Source organism: Zonotrichia albicollis, chromosome 1, assembly GCF_047830755.1.
Source record: "Zonotrichia albicollis isolate bZonAlb1 chromosome 1, bZonAlb1.hap1, whole genome shotgun sequence".
In the NCBI taxonomy this organism is placed as follows: domain Eukaryota; kingdom Metazoa; phylum Chordata; class Aves; order Passeriformes; family Passerellidae; genus Zonotrichia; species Zonotrichia albicollis.
The window spans coordinates 31,031,145-31,049,775 of record NC_133819.1 but is presented as its reverse complement, the minus strand read 5'-3'; the positions used below and the strand labels follow the sequence as shown (position 1 = coordinate 31,049,775).

At 37.9% G+C, this 18,631-nt stretch overlaps 1 protein-coding gene across 8 annotated transcripts in view; it reads left to right on the top strand.

The window, feature by feature from the left end:
• The window catches only part of TMEM196 (transmembrane protein 196), a 100,502-nt gene extending 82,700 nt beyond the window's left edge, over positions 1-17,802 (top strand). For 6 of the 8 annotated variants that reach the window (XM_074537038.1, XM_074537044.1, XM_074537049.1 and 3 more), the window contains 4 exons: positions 11,022-11,078; positions 12,894-13,148; positions 15,012-15,085; positions 17,368-17,802. In XM_074537038.1, coding sequence (XP_074393139.1) covers positions 12,894-13,148; positions 15,012-15,085; positions 17,368-17,374 — 336 coding nt within the window. In that variant the 5' untranslated portion in view covers positions 11,022-11,078 and the 3' untranslated portion in view covers positions 17,375-17,802. The remainder of the gene's footprint in view (positions 1-11,021; positions 11,079-12,893; positions 13,149-15,011; positions 15,086-17,367) is intronic. The other 2 variants (XM_005480851.3, XM_005480852.3) reach the window with 1 other exon arrangement.
• The last annotated feature ends 829 nt before the right edge of the window (positions 17,803-18,631 follow it).

Here is an 18,631-nt window from a genome sequence, read left to right as displayed (position 1 = left end):
GCTGGTTTTGGCCAGCTTGTATTGTACAGCAGTATTTTCTAAAAGAATTGTTTGCTTAGCTTCAGATAACATGATAAAACACTCTTGATTATTCACCAGCATTACCTCCTCTAATTTATAGATTAATTCAGACAAAGTGCTTCATGTAATATTCTCCCTGTCAATAATTATTAATTATTGACAACAGTGATAAATATTTTTGGCAGTATATAAGCACACATATAATTCTGCACTGCAGAACAGGTAGGTGAGAAATGAAAATGAAGACTAGATCAGACAGGTAATGACATTACCAGGCCAACAGGTAATGATATTATCAAAATCACTTCAAAAAGGGAGGTTTCTGATCATTGTAAATGAAGAAAAAAATTACTTAAAACCACATGTCTATCTGAAGATTTAATGGCAAAGATCAATTTCCTGGGTTTCACTGAGGTCAAAGAGCTTTGATCAGCCAGTGAGATCAGTATTTTATGCAGTGATTGCATTTTGTGACAATGCTATCACAGCTGATATCATTTCATGACGATGCACATTTCCTGCATAACTGCCTCATTCATGTTTATGCTGTTACCCCAGAGTTTGTACTATGCATAGAGTAAGAATCTGTTGTTAGATGTTGGCTTCCAAGGACATTATAATCATAGTAAGAGATAGATACAGTGTAAAAGGGTGTAAGCGAATATAGAGAAAAAACAAACCAAAACTGAGTGGTATAACAGGTGGTTGTCTTAACACACCAGCAGTCTGGCTGATTTAGGGCTGTTCATAGGTAGAGTTTTAGAGAGCAATAAGACCGAGAACAGTGAAAAGGTTTTGCAGATATTTATAGGAAATTATTCCCATATGTGAGTGCAGAAGCAGGGAAGGTAACCCAAAGGGACTTGTTTGCAAATGTAACAAGTGCACAAAGGATGCCCACAACCAGAGCCAGCAGAGGCAGACATCGGGTTCTGGGAACTGAGCAAAAACTGCAGGTTGAATAGGCAGAGAGAGGCCTCAAAGAAAAAGCAGAGTGGAAGAAGGAACCTCATGCTTCATGTAGCAGAGGAAATTACAAAATCAAGTGACGTGTAGAGTTGGGTGACATGTTTCTAAAGGCTGACTTACTTTTCATTGAGCTAAAGATCTGTAGTCTAAATTGTCATCATTATACCACTCTCGTTGCACTACTCTAGCAGTTCAAACTGTTAGGTTGCATTCTTCTGACTAGGGACTAGTAGGTGAGGCAGGCAGGCCAAGAAAGGGGCCAGAGATTTGCTGTTCTCCAGGGATACTTGGGCCATGGGTAACTACTTTCAAATTTAAACAAGTGACAAAGGTTTGTTTGGACAATCCTCAGGACTGTCCTGCTGCAGCAGTGGCATAAGCCTCCTTTCTGCGCACTGTGGCTTACACTGGGCTCGTGTTGCTGATATTAAAGGGTATGTCTTGCATAAAATATGTTATTTTTTCTCCAATTCACACCCTTGAATCAGGGTTTTCCTTTGAGAAGTGAACACTAAGGAACAGAAAAGGACATTAAAGAAAAACTAATTCTTTGACATGTTAGATACAAAACGCTTAAGTTGAACAGTGTCATTCCTCCTGTTGCAATTTACTTGGAAATGCACAGAAAACCTTTGACCCTGTTCTATCCTTTTATGTGGGTGGAACTCAGCAGAGACCCAAGTTCATAAGGAAGTAGATGAAGATAGCATCACCATGGAAACCTTAACCTGAATTTCTAAAATTTGGGCATCTTAAAAATCATGCACATTCTATCTTCTATACTTGCCTCCCTATGATGGTTTACACTTGACAAACGTTAGCTTTTCTATTAAAAGAGTTGTTCTTATTGTTCACTGCTTCCATTCAGACAGATTATTTACTAACATACCTAATTTTAACCATGTGAATTCCATCCATAGCATTATGGATACAAGTGAAGTTAAGCATGGGCTGAAGTACCCTGATCATTGCATGCCCTGCGTTATTTATAAGCAAGTCAGGCAAAATAGAGTATACCAGAATGAAGAAATTGAAACCCTAGGCAATATCTGTATCCAAAAATACATAAAAATGGTAAAAAGAAGTTTCAAATCTATTGTTCTCATTGGAGCTGAATTGGATTGAGATAGTACAAGTTGTTTAAAAAGTAGCCATAAGAAAACAACTGAAGGTGTGACTGTCTTCTCAAATTATCTGGAACATGTGAAGACAACTAACCAGTTTACATCATCACCAATCTGTTCTTTTTAAAATAGGCCATGGCTGTTAAATTGAAAAAAAATGCTAAAAACTAAAACAAGCCCACAATAAAAACAGTCCCGAATACCCTGAAGTGCACATGTTGGTGATCTCTAAATTTTCTTTCTGTTTGTTGTTTGTATTGGGATAAACTATTCTACAGGCTGTAACCAGTGTCTCCCAGATTTCTTTGTTTCCCAGAAACTGAGGGATATTTCTGAAATCCACCATTCCAATTCAGTTATATGACGTACTATAGAATAATTCAACCAATGAGAATGCTGAACCACTAACAATAACATAGCAAGAATGACAGCATCCATAGCAAAGGCTTTTGCACAAACAACAAAAGTCAGAAGATAATAAACCGAAAGGTATTCACAGCTATTTTTTTTAATGGTCACATGCTTCTCCATCTATATTTAGAACACAGTGGTTTCATCACTCTCACTATGAGTAGTGAATAGATATTCACGTACACACACATACATTTCTGTAATTTATCCTCATTTATTCTGCAGTGGTGAATAAATCCTTGCTGTAAATGAGTCTCCCTCACAGAGAGAAAGAGAATGAGAGACAAAAGCCACATCTTTAGACAAATATGCCATCTATCTTCATATGCGAGAGAGATACTCGATGATTCACTTATGGCTATGCCCCTCAAGAGTAATAATTTCTTCCCTTATAAAGGCAAATATCTGAATGTACTTGAGAGATATGCACTTTCTGTATGTTGGTCTGTTTGCCTGTCTGTAGATAGAGGCAGAATTACTGTTTCCATGATTTGTGATTTTATCAGGGGGGAAGTCTGCCTGCCAATTAAAAATTTGCATTTGCTACAGAAATTTGTTCCAAGTTGGCACTTGAAATATTTGATTTAAATTACTTTAATTTTTTTGAACCAAGATTTGAAGGAAAAGTGTCAGTCTGTATGGACTTTCCCAGAGCAACAAAACCTTTTTAGACTGTTAAATCAATGTTGGTGGCCTGAAATTTTAAACCACTAGATTTTACATCTAGATTTTACTGTTGCCAAGTTTCCTTTGGAAAGAACAGTCAATTTCTTTTTTTTCAAAAACAGCACTAAAAAAATCACATTATTGTTTAGCATGCAGACAAAATGCAGATGTGATCCTGCTTTATTTTAACATATGCATTGCATTTTCATCAAACTGACCATATTTCTGTCTGGCTCCCACTCGTGATGAAATTAATCACAGGACTTTCAGTGAGCTCAGTAGAATCTGGAAAGAGTTCTGTACCTATAGATAGGGAAGGGCATATCAAGGGTGGAAGCTTCTTGCTTTGCATGGAGCCAGGACAATTCACTGAATTCAGCTGAAGTCTTTCAGTAGGGTTTTTTTGTGATTTGGAGACTCCAGAGGCACATACAAAGCTGGAAGAAGTTCCATGTAACTCCTGAGTTGTATTTAGTGGATCTGTTGTATATAGACAGACTTAAGCATATGCTTAAATGTTTTACTACTACAAGACTGTAGTTCACCTGCAGGGAAGAATCTGTCATTTATTACTTTTTTGAGATGTAAGCAGTCACACTGTAAACCAAATGCTTGATACAGAACAAAAAACCAAAAAGTATTGTTTGTATTTGTTATTCTGATAGGCTCTAAACAAACAAAAAGTAAACATTATTATTTTGTGCTGATAATTTAAGGGCTTTTAGAGATGGTTGGAGTTTTTTTGAATCACCAATGTCAGATTCAGAAACACACTTCTTAATTTCCTTGATTGTTTCTAAAAACCATTCCCCATTTTTAAAGCATGTCCGTAGGTCTATAATCAGATGAGAAACACTAATCACAGGGACTGGGATAGAATTTAAGCTGCTTGAATATGGCTTGAATCAAGGGCAGCAGCACATGATCTGATAAGACCCAATAGCACAATGCCAGACAAAGTATTGGCTCAGATTAGACATGATTTAACACTATGCCTCAGTTATAACTAAGCCTCTCCTCTCAGCATAACAGATTTGGTGAGACGCAAGGTTGGGTTTCGGCAATGCTGCTGCTTCTGGTTCTGTGTCTGGATGCCTTTCAGCCAGCTAGACATTGCTGTCCCCACCATCACTTACATGGGACAACAATCTCATTAGAAGTTTCCATCCCTCTTTTGCAAAAGATTATTGGCATACCTGATACCTAGGCATACCTGGTAATAGGTATACCTGGTACCTAGGCTTGATCTTCTTGCCTGCTGTAATTTTTATTTAGTTTGATGTCTTTGTTTTTATTAGTAGATTCTGTGCCCTTTATGTCTGTGCTAAGAACATTTAATCCTTGTTCTGAAATACTCCTCTGAATAAGTGTTACAGTTAGAGATATCTGCTTAGTTCATCCATTAGGGATTTCAGCTTTTTTCTCATTTGGATGGAGTTGAAACAACATTATTAAATAGAATCTTTCTTTCTTTACATTACTAATTTCAAATTCCTGGTTATTGTCCTGAAAGTCACATGCTTATGCAGCTTTAGTGTAAAAACACAGAATTTTCTAGTTTACTACCTGACAACGGTAGTTAAAAGTGAAGTTGTTAATTCTGTCTTGATGGTTTAGTCTTCCAAGCAGAGTGTCATTTGACTAGGTATGATACACTTGCTTTTTCACTATGCTACATTCCATTTTGGAATAATTTCCCTTCATCTGTTTCATCAGATACATATGGATGACCTACAGAGGACTTCCCATACAGTCTATACAGTTTAGCTGTCTTTTTTGTCATCAACAATGACTGGGGATCAAGCTGTCCTTATATTCAACAGGTTTTGTCTACTATTTTGTTCAGCCTGTGTCCAGGAAATTTTTCTATGAGCAGTTTTCATTTTCTCAAGGGAATTACACTCACCATTGCTTTTGCCTTTTGAAAACATAAGACAGAAAGGTTTCTTAGCTTCAAGATATAAAATAAAAATAGTTCCTTTTCTTCTGCCTGATGGAAAAAACCAAATCTTTGGCTTCCTGCAGATTAACTAAAACTGAATCTTTTTCAGACTACCAGGGACAAAGTACCCGTTTTCCAGAAGGAAGTGAAAGAAGCCAAGTCTTTTGTTCCAGAAAATATGAAATAGGGATAGATCCAAACCACAGAACTTGAATATAAATTGAGACTTTAGCGTTCTTACCAAAATTTATGGGGTTTTGGATCTGAGGTTTTGTTTCAAGGCAATATTCAATATAAAGTAAATTAAAGCAGTCTCAAAATAAACATTTTTCTTTTCTGGGAGGTCTTCGGGGTTCTTTTCCAAAGTTGAACAGACAAAAAGAGAAATTTTCCAATATGCATATGGAACATCAGCAGGTAAAGCTGCAGCATGAATGACAAAAATGCCACAGAGAGACAGACACTACTGCATCACCTTGCAATGACACTGGTGCTATCAGAGCCACTCTGACTTTGGTGGGTCCATGGTAAATCATCACTGAAAGCGGGATTGAGGCACTCAGTCTCTAAGTAGCTTTTGTGCTTTGTAGTATCTTTGGATATTTTACCATTCGCCCAAGAGGAATTATGCCCTTGTCTATTACTTGATGGTACATTTGCATAAACTCATAGAATCACAGAGTCATACAATAAGGATTGGAAGGGACCTTAAAGATCATCTAGTCCAAACTGTCCCTGCCATGGGCAGGAACACCTCCTACTAGACCAGGTTGCTTAAGGCCTTGTATAACTTGGCCTTGAACATTGCCAGGGTTTGGTCAACCACAGCCTCTCTGGGCAACCTGTTCCAGTGCCTCATCATCCTCACAGTAATGAATCTCTTCCTAATATCTAGCCTAAATTTCTCCTCTTCCAGTTATCTCTTTACTCCTTGCCCTGTAACTACAGTTCCTGATGCAGAATCCCTCTCCAGCTTCCCAGATATTGGAAGGTTGCTATGAGGTCTCCACACAAACCCAGTGATACTTGTGGGTCCCTTCCAGCTCAGAATAATATGTGAATCTCTGAACTTTCTCTTCTTCCAGGTTGAACAGCCCAAACTTTTTCCACCTAACTCCTTAGGGGAGGTGCTCCTGTCCTCTTACCAACTTCCTGGCCCTTCTCTGGACTTACACCAGCAGTTTCAATACAAGTCTTCTCTGCTAGTCTTGACGCAAAACATACGTCCTGTACATATGTGTATAGGAGGTATGAATAAGTCTGTAACCAAAAGTAACCCTACAGTCAATAGGGTCTGCGTGAAATTGGTGATCCGTGTAGGTTTTTAAGCGAGCCTTCCAACAATGAGACATCTATTTTAAAAAGTTCCAGCTGAAGTTCCCTCTTGGGCTTCCAGGAAATTTTGTAGGGCTTATTAGCTTAGCTTATCTTTAATGAAATGCTTTAGCCTTATTCTCTGCATAAGTTGTGAACACTTCAACAACAGAGCATTCTTTACAAGAAGCTTATCTTCTGTGATTTATTCCTTTTCCACTCCTGATTTACTGTATTTTTAGTATAAGTCTGTTTGCCTAACTTACCTCAGGTAAGTTTTGTTACATGGTTAGAAAATATATAGTTAGAAAATATAACTACATTTAAAAGTCCATGAGATTGGCTGGTAAAAATTTATTAAGGATGATCAATCATCAAGTAGAAAGGAGCAAGTCCCCACCATGACAGTATTAGTTAGTCAAGGGTAAACTGTAGTCCAGAGTAGCTCAACAGTTACAAACCAAGTTTTACTGTTACAACACATAGACATGAAGTCCTTCAGAATAGGCAAGAACAGATAGAGAGAGTGTCAAGACAACAGAGTCCCTGATGGCTGCATTCCAGTTGGCAGTATTATGAAATAGAAAATTCTAAGTAAAAGACACTTTCAATCTGATTTTTACTTCATCGTTTTTCTGGTACAAAGGGCCAGTGTAGTTTCTCTCATCCCCTTTTCACTACTGCTGATCACAACACTGACACATCAAAAATTTTGTAGGAAATTCCTACAGCACCACAACAAAAAGAACCCCAAAAACAAGCAAACAACAAAAAAAACACCCCAAAAAATACACCAAAAGAAAAAAAAATTAAGTCACTATGCTCTCAAAAAGCAGAGAATAGAGTCAATCACATAATATCTCACTGAAATCCTAACTGTTCTAGATGTCTCCACATTGGAAAGCTTGGCCAAAGAAATTCTTCATGAGTAGTGTTCCTGAGCCATGGGTGTTACTAATACTCTCTTCATAGAGCAGGTTTCCACTGTTTCCAGTGAATCAGCCTTAGAAGAGAGTCATGAACTTGGCTCAGAAGGTTCAAAGTTTTGCATGAGGTATAATAGCCTGACCTTGAGGCACAAAGCCTGACCTTGTGCCACAAAGCCATCCGTTGGTTTTAATTGCAAAATGCATGCTGGCATAAGTAAATATCCATACTAGGTTTTGGGCAATGCTCTTCTCCATGAATGTAATACACTGTCATCTTAAAAAATACCCAACCTACATAACATTAATCCTTTGCTACTGCCTGAATACTTTTCTTCCAAGGTTTTTTAACATATTCAGGCACTTGAGTGCATTCGGTTTCACAAGTTGTTTATCTCATAGCCATACGGATTATAAAACGGGCTCCCCAGGACCTTCAGCATGACCTCAAGATTAAACAGAAGAATTTGGAGGAAGCATGAATATGCAATTCATCTGAATTAGAATACAAAGAACTCTTTTAGCTCTTTAACTGTGGAACATGTTATTCCTTGCCTATATCTACAAACACTGTAGATGTAGAGAGAGAAAATACCTACAGAGTATACATGACATGACACGATATTATCATAAAATTGTAGAATTTCTCAACTTTTAAGGGACCCAAAAAGATCACCAAGTCCAACTCCATGCTCCTTGCAGGACTACCTAATACTAAATCATAAGACTAATAGCAGCATCCAGAGTGCTCCTTGACCTCTGACAGTCTTGGTGCCATGATCCCTTTCCTGAGGAGCCTGTTCCAGTGGCTGACCACCCTCGCAGTGAAGAACCTTCCTCTGATGAAACTTCACTCCCTTTCCTTGGGATCACTGATCATCCAAGAGAGATCAGCACCTCTCCCTCCGCTGCCTGCCTTGAGAAAGGTCTAGACTGTGCAGAGGTAACCCCTCAGCCTTCTCTTCTTCAGTCTGATCAAACAAAGTGACCTCAGCTGCTCCTCATAAGTCTTGCCCTTAAGGCCTTACATTATCTTGGCCATCCTCCTCTGGACACACTTTAAAAGTTTGATGCTTTTCTCATACTGAGGCATCCATCTCAGCACACAATTCTCAAGAAGGAGCTGCACCAGAGCAGAATAGAGCAGAACAATCACTTCCCTCCACCAGCTGGTGATGCTGTTCTTGATGTACCCCAGGGCATGGGTGGCCTTTTTTGCTGCCAGGGCACTGCTGACTCACATTCAATTTGTCATCAAGCCAGGCACCCAGATCTCTTTTCCTGTGCCTGCTTTCCAATCTCTTGACCCCCAGTATTTATGTATAACCAGGATTACACTGTCCTAGGTGCAGAATCCAGCACTTGGCTCTTGTTACATTTCACATGATTGGTAATTACCCAGCTCTCGGGTCTATTCATATCTCTGTGTAAGGCTTCTCTACACTTAATAGTCCATGGTGTCTCCTAGTCTAGTATCATTAGAAAACTTAATGTACATTTAGCTACTGCATCCAGATCTTTACTCCAGGTAGTCAAGTGCTTTAAATGGAATAGTCATCCCTTGTTTTGAAAAGCTGGTACATTAGGGCTCATAGATTAGCTTCATTGACTCCAACTGGAGCAGAATTAAAGCATTCCTGAAAAAATGGGTGACCTTCTCTTTCATGCTCCTTCACCTTTAAAGGCAAATTATCAAACACAGAGGTTTTAAACTAGTTAACAAGTTAAAACTATCTATGATGATATCATCCAACACTAATTATTTTTTCTATATACAAAAATTTCCTTTCAATCCTATTCAATCGCCACAGAGAGAAAATATATTATTAATCCATTTTATCAAATCTGACTGAATAGAACTTAATTACAAAGATGTCTTCAACAAATTTCATTTGAGGTTTCTGCATTTTGAGAAATACAAAACACGATGTGTGGAAATCTGAAGCGTGCCTTCAGCTGAAGGCAATCTGCAATGGCAGGATTGGGAGTAAAACCCCAAAACTTCACAGAAAGCCTGAGCGAACACTTACAAAGCAGATGTGATGAGCTGAAATCTTCTTTGCCTGTGGGAATGTGCAGAAGGGACACTGCTCCTTGGTGATTTCTTTTGTTTTATTGTTATTCCAGGCAGTGGGTTCTAGCAGCAATTACCAGTTGTGCCTTCTGGTATGTCCTGAGCCATTCAGCACCCTGGTCCATGTGACCCAGCCCTCTCTATAATCTGATTGGTATTAAATTCACATCCCATGCTTAGTATAAAAGTAAATAATATACATAATTTATCCACATCTATTATGAGGAACTGTCTAACTCAGAGTAAAAAGATACCTGAAGTCTTATGCTTAGCTATGCACATAAACTACTTTAGTTAGAGGGAGATAAACTATGCGTTAAAGCAACTCCTCAACTGAAATAGTGAAGTGGCAAAATTTTAGTGTATATAAGAAGCACCTGCAATATATTACACAGACAGTGAATGCTTTATAGAACCTCTTAGGGGTTTGGCTTTTGGGTTTTTGTGGTTTTGGGTTTTTTTAAATTTCTTATGTAACAGCCAGGTCTTTTCTGTGATTTAATTCTAAATTAGGGTCAAGCAGAGCCTTTTGCTAGAATTACCATCTCAATACAAAAATAGTGTAGAAAAATACAGTTTTAAAACTATAAAATTACTTTCCAATGGGGGAGTAGGGTTAGCTTTATTGAAAATAGGTAGCATAGATTTCTTAATAAGAGACTTTATGAGGTATCAAGAAAATCTTTTGACAGTATTACTAACACCTGGAGAAGGCCTTATTGCTTTCATACAACTACTGTAGTTCCTACCCTGATTGCTTCCCTAGGTACTATCCATTGTTTTTATCATTAAACTTTTCTGTAGGAGGAAAAAGACATCAGAGGACATCGCTGGTCCTTGACACAGGTCACTATTAAGCATTATCATTTATTTTTATCAGCTGGTAGGCATTTTCTGATTTTGCTAATTAATTTTTGCCTAATGCTTGGTGCTACAATTAGCAAATCAGTTTATGTGAGGGAATGACATTAAAAAAAAGTACAGATACCTTCATGCTCTCTCTTGCAAACTGGGCCATCAAGAGTCGGAAACATCCTTCTGCATGCCCAGAGTAGTCACACCAACAGATGTACTGATATTTACACCTGCACCCATGGACATGACTGAATGATATTCTTGCCCAGAGTTCCACTGTCTTGAAGACAACGATCCATATGTGATCCTTCAGTGGTTCAGATGGTAGGATCAGGGCATTAAGTCCCAATGCTATGCTTAGAAGTAGATGATTTGGATCATTGACTAGTACCTTGCTAAACTCTTCTGAGAGAAAAATAAAACAGTAAAAAGGCGTTTTTGTGCTTGCAACACTGGGGATTTTTTTCCAACTTGTTTACCTAAGCAGATTAAAATTCATATTTCTTTATTTTTTCGTGACTTATGGTCACTAGGACTTCTCATTCCAGTTTTTTTCTGGTAAGAGTATTTATGGTTGAGTTACAACCTCCTGAAACATAAGGTTTGTGACAAAAATGCTGACATTGCCTGAACTGTGGCCACCACCACAGCAATACAATGGGATTTGAACCACATACCTAAAATGATGAAATAATTGTTTTGTTTCTTGTTTTTCACAGTTCCTGCTTTGCGGCGTATGCGGAATATTGTGCGCCAAAAAGAAATCTGGACTCGTTGTAAGTTTTTCCGCTGCATCCATAACACATATGTATTTAAAAGGCTTACTTATATAATTTGAACTCTTTACTGGGGGCTTTCTGAATGCAAGGCTTTTTGATAAACAATTAGAAAAATTACAAGTTGGCAATCTAAAAAAAGCAATCAGCACTTTGGAACAGTCACAAAAAACAAGGCAGTTTTGAAATGGCCTATGTAGGTCATGCTATTTAAGCCATACATTTAAGCCCTATTTATCTGTATCTGGATAAACTTTGATCAGAAATCACTTGACATAGATTTATGTCAAGTCAATAAATGCTTCTCAATAATGTCACTTGACTGTATCTTTTCTCCTTCAAAAACCAGCACTGGGTTGCCATCTCAATAAGGCTGCTGACCAAGTTTGTTTCTACATATCATAGCTGTTAAGTGTTTAGCAAGTTTGTTTAGCAATCTGAAACACATGTATGTAAGTTTTAAAGTGGTGGAAGATGTCTCTTCAGGTACAGTAATTTTCTGACTGCAGCAAAATGGTGTTATTACTCAACAAGTCACAGAAGAACTCTGTGTTAAAGACATGATCTTATTTTAAGTGATAATGCCAGTCCTAATTTTCTGTCAGCTAGATTATTCTGCCACATACAGATGGAAGTCACATAAAACAAACATAAGTGTGGTGAGAATCAAAAGCTCTTTCCATTTTTTTTTTAATATCAATCCTAAACTCTGTTAAAATGACAGTCTCATTTCTTAAAACATGTGTACCATAGCCAGTTTCCAAAAGCCATCTGTTCTGGAGGTCTCATGTAATAGTCATGTGCCAGTGTACTGCAAAATACATCCTCAATGCCACATTCCTGAGGAAATTGTCATCCTAGTTGTGTACAGAACTAGTCTGCAAGGCTCCATAAATTTCTACCACCACAGTAGATAGGTAAATATACAACGCCATATCGCGAAATGTTAAATGCCCATCTAGATCACCTTTTGACAGGTCAGCAGTATCAAGGGAAGTGAATAAGACAATCATTTAACACTGTCTCCATAAGGTCTTTTGCTCCTGAATCATTTGAGGTTAATGCACATCCTGAATCAGTGCAACATCTTTGTGACTAAAAGCAATAGGAGGTCTTTAAAAATGTCTCATTGATTGCAGCCTGTTTGACAGATTTCTAAAATTCCCAGGAACATTTTAGTCAAGGTAAAATCAACCAAACTGAACCACCAACCATATAGTCACCAAACTGACCTTCTGTAAAGCAGCATCACAGATTTCTTTGTTGTTTCTTTTGGTTCTTTGACCAGCACATTCACCTTGAACACTTTCAAAGACCCCACAAAAGCTGCAGAAAGCCTTCAATCTGCTATCTGACTGAATAAATTATAACTGAGCAGGAGGCACAGTCAGAATGCACACAAAGCAAGAGAGATTCACTACAAATACATGAGGCATTCACTCCTGCAGCAGGGTGATAAACTGCACAATAGAAAATTATGATGCCTTCTGTCATGTTACTGTTTTGCATGAACAGCTGGAAATCAGTTTTGTGTCCTAGCAGCCCTTCCATCGAATAGGTTTTAACTTTACCTACTCATTTTACCCAACATTTTTTTTACACACAACATCAATCTTAACTCTTTTATACCAGAAGTTAATATATTCCCGTGGTGCAATGGGGGAGCTAAGAGAGTTAAAAACAAGGAGTTGTGCAGGGTTTTGCAGTCAATGATACTATCAAAGAATTAAACTGTGATTATCTCATATTTTATATGCATTAATCCATTTCTGAAAAATATTAATGTGACATAACCTCTCTTGTCTCTCCTGACAGATGATACTTTTTTCTGCCTGTTGCATCTGTGGACTAATAGGAGGAATCTTAAATTTTCAATTTCTTCGTGCTCTGACAAAGAAGTCATCTGCTCTCTATTCTTTGCATCTTACCTCCATGTCTCTTGCATGCATTGGAATTGGTGGTTGCACCCTTTCTTCATGGCTCACTTGTCGGCTAGCCAGCTATGAACAAAGGAGAATGTTCTCAGAAAGGGAACATTCATTGCATCACTCCCATGAAATGGCAGAAAAAGTGAGTTGTGTGTCCTCCTTTATTTGTTCTGTTTCTCCTCATATGCTACTGTATGTGTTAACGTTTACAATTGGCAAGAGATGTGTTCAGTTTTCAGTTCTATATGAGAAAGAGATTCTGGAAAATGAAATGCTGCCATTCTGTGTAAGCTTTATTATGTTGCATTATATGGAGCTATTTTTAGGTACTCTATATTTGCAGTACATCCATTTCAATGAAGTACATCCATTTTCAACATAATTCCATTGTATAGCTATTTAGGGGCTTAGCTGCTAAATATAGCACTTCCTAAATAATTGGAAGCCCTATTAATATGAATTATCATGTCTTGTACTGTAAAAAAAGCAGAGAAAGCTTTCTGTAACCACATCATTGCATGCTTCCAGGATTTAATCAATCTCTTCCTCTCCCAAGTACTCAGCTTATAAATTAGGTTATTTAAACAGAAAAGCCACAGCTCACAAATGCAGGTGACTTAACCTAAGCATCTAAGGGCATATTTAGACACCTAAATAAACTGGTCTCATTTGCAGAACTGAGCATTTACTTCCTTTTTGTATTAACAGGAATCATACCAAGGTGTATAGGAATATAATTAGGTGCTGAAACTGAATCTCCCAAAGCTGAGCACATAGGATCAAACCAAGTAATGGAGTGGAATTCTTGAAATAATCTCCTTGTCTTAACAGATCTGAATAATATTTGAGGACTTAAGTGTCCTCTTTAAACCTGTGCTTTGCATTTGGACTTAGTATCTATCCAATGCCTTTCATTTGAGAAATGAGCAGAAAAAAAGAACAAAAGTCAAGTGGACTGCCCACCTAAACCTCCACTTGCAAGTCTGCATTACTGTTAAGTTCAAGAGTCTGTTGGCTACTGAAACCTCTGAAGAGCAGAGCAAGGATTAGTCTGCTCAGACTGTAGAATTTTTTTCAGATTCCCTGAAAAAACATGATATAGCAGTTAAAAATGACTTGTCACTATTTGGTTTCTTAACTGAGATGAGACTTCAAGTAGAAATATAAACTGAATTAATCTTAGATGATGCTTGAAATTTGTCTTAAAAATGGAGTTTGAATTGTTTTAAAAAGATTATTTTTTAAACATGTTTTAAAAAGTTAAATAGTAGAGGTTGCAACAGTAACATAAACAGGGTGATCAAATCAACAGACGAGATACATTTCTTCATCTCATTTCAAAATGAAGAAGAATTCTGATGAGCTATTAGGCAAATATGATGGTCTTGCTGATGGAAGGCTAGATATTGACTTTCAGAGAGACTCTTGGCTCAACGAGGACAAAGATAGGAGAAAGGAAGAGAGGGAACGGAAGAAGAAACAGCTTAGAAAGGAAAAAACCTTTCAAAATAATAAAAGCCAAAACCCTATCAATTTGGGGTGAGGATGACATGGGTAACAGTAGTTCACTGCCTATCTTCCTGGCCTGTGGACCTACTGAGCTTTTTGGCACTTAATAGCAAGGACTGCCAGGTGTCCACTTATCCTGGGTGAAGGGCCACAATGTACGTGCAGAGCAACCCTACTGCACACACTCAGCAGATCTGGGATGCCCCACTGATGGCAACCTTCCTGCATGTCTGCTGTAGAGCAAGTGTGCATGTACACATGGCCTGACTTGGGACTTCTCAGACCCACAGACTGCCTGCTGCTGGCAGGGTTGAGTACACTAGCTCATGGCACAAAAATTTACATTAAATTAGACCCTAATTTAGAAAACAGCTTAGAAGTGTTTTATATATATGGCTGTATTGTATATTTGTACTGATATACAGTAATGTAGACATGTACTGCATGTGCATTTGTTGGTGCTATATTTATTGTATAATTGTTATATTTATATTAGAGATTGAGGGGTATTGAAATAACCGACCTGCCCAGCTGCCCGGTGATTCCCCCGACACCAGAGTTACCTCCAAGGTACGCTGAACACTAGGGAGCGACCATGTTGTTATGTCACTTCAGGAAGGGCCACCTCTACGAGGAAGTCATAGCTTCAGCTAATCAAAGTTGGCTGATGCTGTGATGTTACTCTGAGGCAGGAATGGTGCTTCCAGGTAGTGACATAACTCTACGTGGTGAACGCTGCAGTCCGGAAGTAAGTTGAGTATTTAAAATATTCACCCTAGTTACAGGCATCCAAATACTCTTATTTGGATGTAGCCACCATTGATTCACTCTGCTTCTAATCTGTGTGCTCCTTCATTCCCTAAATTCAGCACCTTTTTTTTTAATTAACTTTTTTTTAGATAGAAATATTGGGGAAAATAAATGGGTGTTGATATTTTCCAAAACTATGGTGATATTCAAATAGCTGATGTCTGCAGACGATTAAAGTGATGATGCTTACAAAAGGAAACTCATGAGTAGCCTTCTGACAGGTCATTGCTATCAAAATATATTGATAGATGGAATTTGGTATTCTTGGTCTCTTTGGCCTTGGTATTTTTGGTTTCTTTCCCAGCTGACAGATACCTTCAGTGTAGATCCAACAAAGCCTTTGGGCACTTACAAATAAGAAATTACAGTGCCAGACAATCCCCAAACTGGGATACATATTCCAGTGTTAGGCATGCATGTTCCTCTTCAATATATGAGGAGAATAAGGCACAATACCAAAACATCCAACACCCTCAGCTGCAAATGGAGACCTGGGTGGTAGAAACCACTCAAAATTAGTTTCACATCTGATTTTCTCTGAAGCTTATGCTTGATTCAGGAGTATTAATTGGCAAGGCTACTTGGTTTGGTGACACTGTAGAGAAGAACAGAACATCCCTTCTTTCTAAAACTGTGAAGGGAACAATTAAGTCCTGTGATTTGCTTTAAAATGTAGCTGGTAAACTGAGAAAGGAGGCATTGGTGCTTTTTAACTTTATGTTACCATGAGTTCTGGTCTCTGCTTGCCAAATATTGTGGACTAAAAGAAGAGAGAGACTGAGTAAGACTAGTAATAAAGACCAGGTTGAATAATTTTCTTCTCTTTACCATGAATCTCAGCTACTATGCTATAGAGTTGGGTTCTTTCTTTCTGTCTTTTTCTCTCTCTCTCTCTGTCTAGCCCAATGAATGTTGCTTCACTTTTTTACAGAAGCTTCCACAGGAAGGGGGACAAACAAATCCCTTTTATTTCACGTTTTCTCCGAGTGTACCTAGGAGGAAGAAGAGGTGAATTTAATCTTTCCATGCAGAGAAGAGCCTCTGGTCATCATGCAGCTATTTTAGAACTAGTCCAACACTGGCACCTTCACCTCATCTACTTGAATTTTAGAAATACTCCAAGCTGCATTTTTACCTGTATCCATTCCTCTTGCCATAGCTGAATGTTCTCTGTCATTGGACATAAGCAGCAGATCACTTATTTCTGCACCCAGATTCAATCTGGTACAAAATAGGCCTGAGTTTGCCCAGAATAAGGTAGTTCCAACCATAAACTCAGTGTGGCTTTGCAGGCTTGGAGATCAGGGAACTGTTTAATTAATGTAGCCATCTCTATGCTTAGACAGCTGCTAAGGGGGTATTGTTTGCATTTCAATTTGAGAATTAGAAAATCTATCTCTGAGCAAATCTTGGTTCAGGTGCTTTAGGATTCTGACTCATGAGCTGGTCAGCTCACTCTGGGATGACTCACCTGCCACTGGAGAAGCAATCCCTGAACTGCTAAAAATTGTAGGCTGGCATAATGAAGGAAAACTAAAATCAGACCCATCCCAAGGGAAAACAAGTACTTAAAACCCTTAGATCCTATTTGGATCTAGATCTACTTCCCAAATGTCTATTTCAGCAGGCATTGACTGGCATCTGTTTGTAGCATGTCAGCGCAGACAGAGGTTTGAATGGAAACAGACTTAACTACCATTTCATTCTTTTGTAGATCAGCACACAAGCTTGAGTTGATGCAATTTCAAAGGACAACATCACAAACTAGTACAGATGCCATCAATGCTCTATATGTGGCCTGAGTGTAATGTCCAACTCAATCACTATCAATGAATCTATCGGCTTTCAAATGTACCTAATTTATGAAGGAAAAAATATGTTTTATTTGTAAGGAGGTTTATCAAGATAAATAAAAATGTAAAGTGTTTTTGAGTGTTTGAAATTCTGAGTTTGTTCAAATTTCATCACACCCTTAGATGACTGAATTTTGTACACCTTACAATAATTCTAATTTTAATTAATGTTTTCTATTCTTGTTCTAGGAAATGACAGACAACCTAAGCAATGGTGGCCCACATCTGATTTATAATGGAAGTGTATATTAAGAAATTTTTAAAAGGTCCATGGAAGGAAGTGGTTTTAGAATTTTCTTCAGGAAAAAAACCAGACTCCAAGAAATTAAGAAAATGAAACAATCATAGCTTTTATGGCTCAAATGTCACAACTGCAGACCAGCACAGTTGCAATTCCCTTTTAGAACCATGTTCAAAATTTGTCTCCTAAACATTTTGCGGATATACAATATTTATTCACTTCCTGGCTACTCTCTTTCAGTTTTGTCCGAATAATCTTTCTGAATTGTGATAGTATTTGAAATAGACTTTGCAAGACTCTTATTCTTATGAAGACTCAAAAATCAAAAAAAAACCTGAACTGCATTTAGCCCACTCAAAGGAGAAGGCAGAGGAAGAATGGCTCAGGGGAATCTTTTTCTCCTCTCCACTTAGCAGCATCTGGTTTAGTATGATGGCTTCAGATCATGGCATGGTACAGCAACACATTTGCACAGTCCCTCTCCTCACATTCTGAATGCATCCTGCCTCAGTTTTCCCAGCAGATCATATCAAAAGAGAGTGCAAACTCCTCTTCCAAAAAGCTCCCATCTCACATCCAGAGTGTAAATGAACAGTGTGCTGAAAACAACACCAATGTCTTTGTTTTGAAAGACAGAATGCTCTAAGAATGCCATAAATCAAAACCTCAATAATGCCTTGTTGTAAAGAAATTGTAAATATTTCCAATTTGTGAATGAAGTATATTTCGTAACTTGTTCATAAAAGATGACAAATAAAATGAAATCTAAACCAGAGATTTTAGAGAGATCTTTTGGGTTTTTTTTCTTGTTAGAAATATCTTGCAAAGCTTAACTGTCATGCTTGCAGTTTAGCACAATATATTGAAAAGTTTCTAAAAGCTCAGAAAGAAAAAAAATGAAGGCTGAACAAAGTCATGGTCAAGATCAGAAGTCACTGGCAATTCTCCACACCAACAATAACGTTTGGGGGTATGTTAAAGCAGCAGGTATGCAGCTTTAACTGACCCCAAACTTTATTGCAGAACCTAGTGGTTGGTACAGCCATGAAAAATGGAAGGTATAGTCTGTAGCAGAACATTTACAGCATAATATTAATATTCATATTCATATAAAATCACTCATATATTACATAGTGGATCTATGACTTTGCAGTATTGCCCAGCACTGCAACACGAATTTCAGATGTGAGCATCATTGATAATTGGCAACAT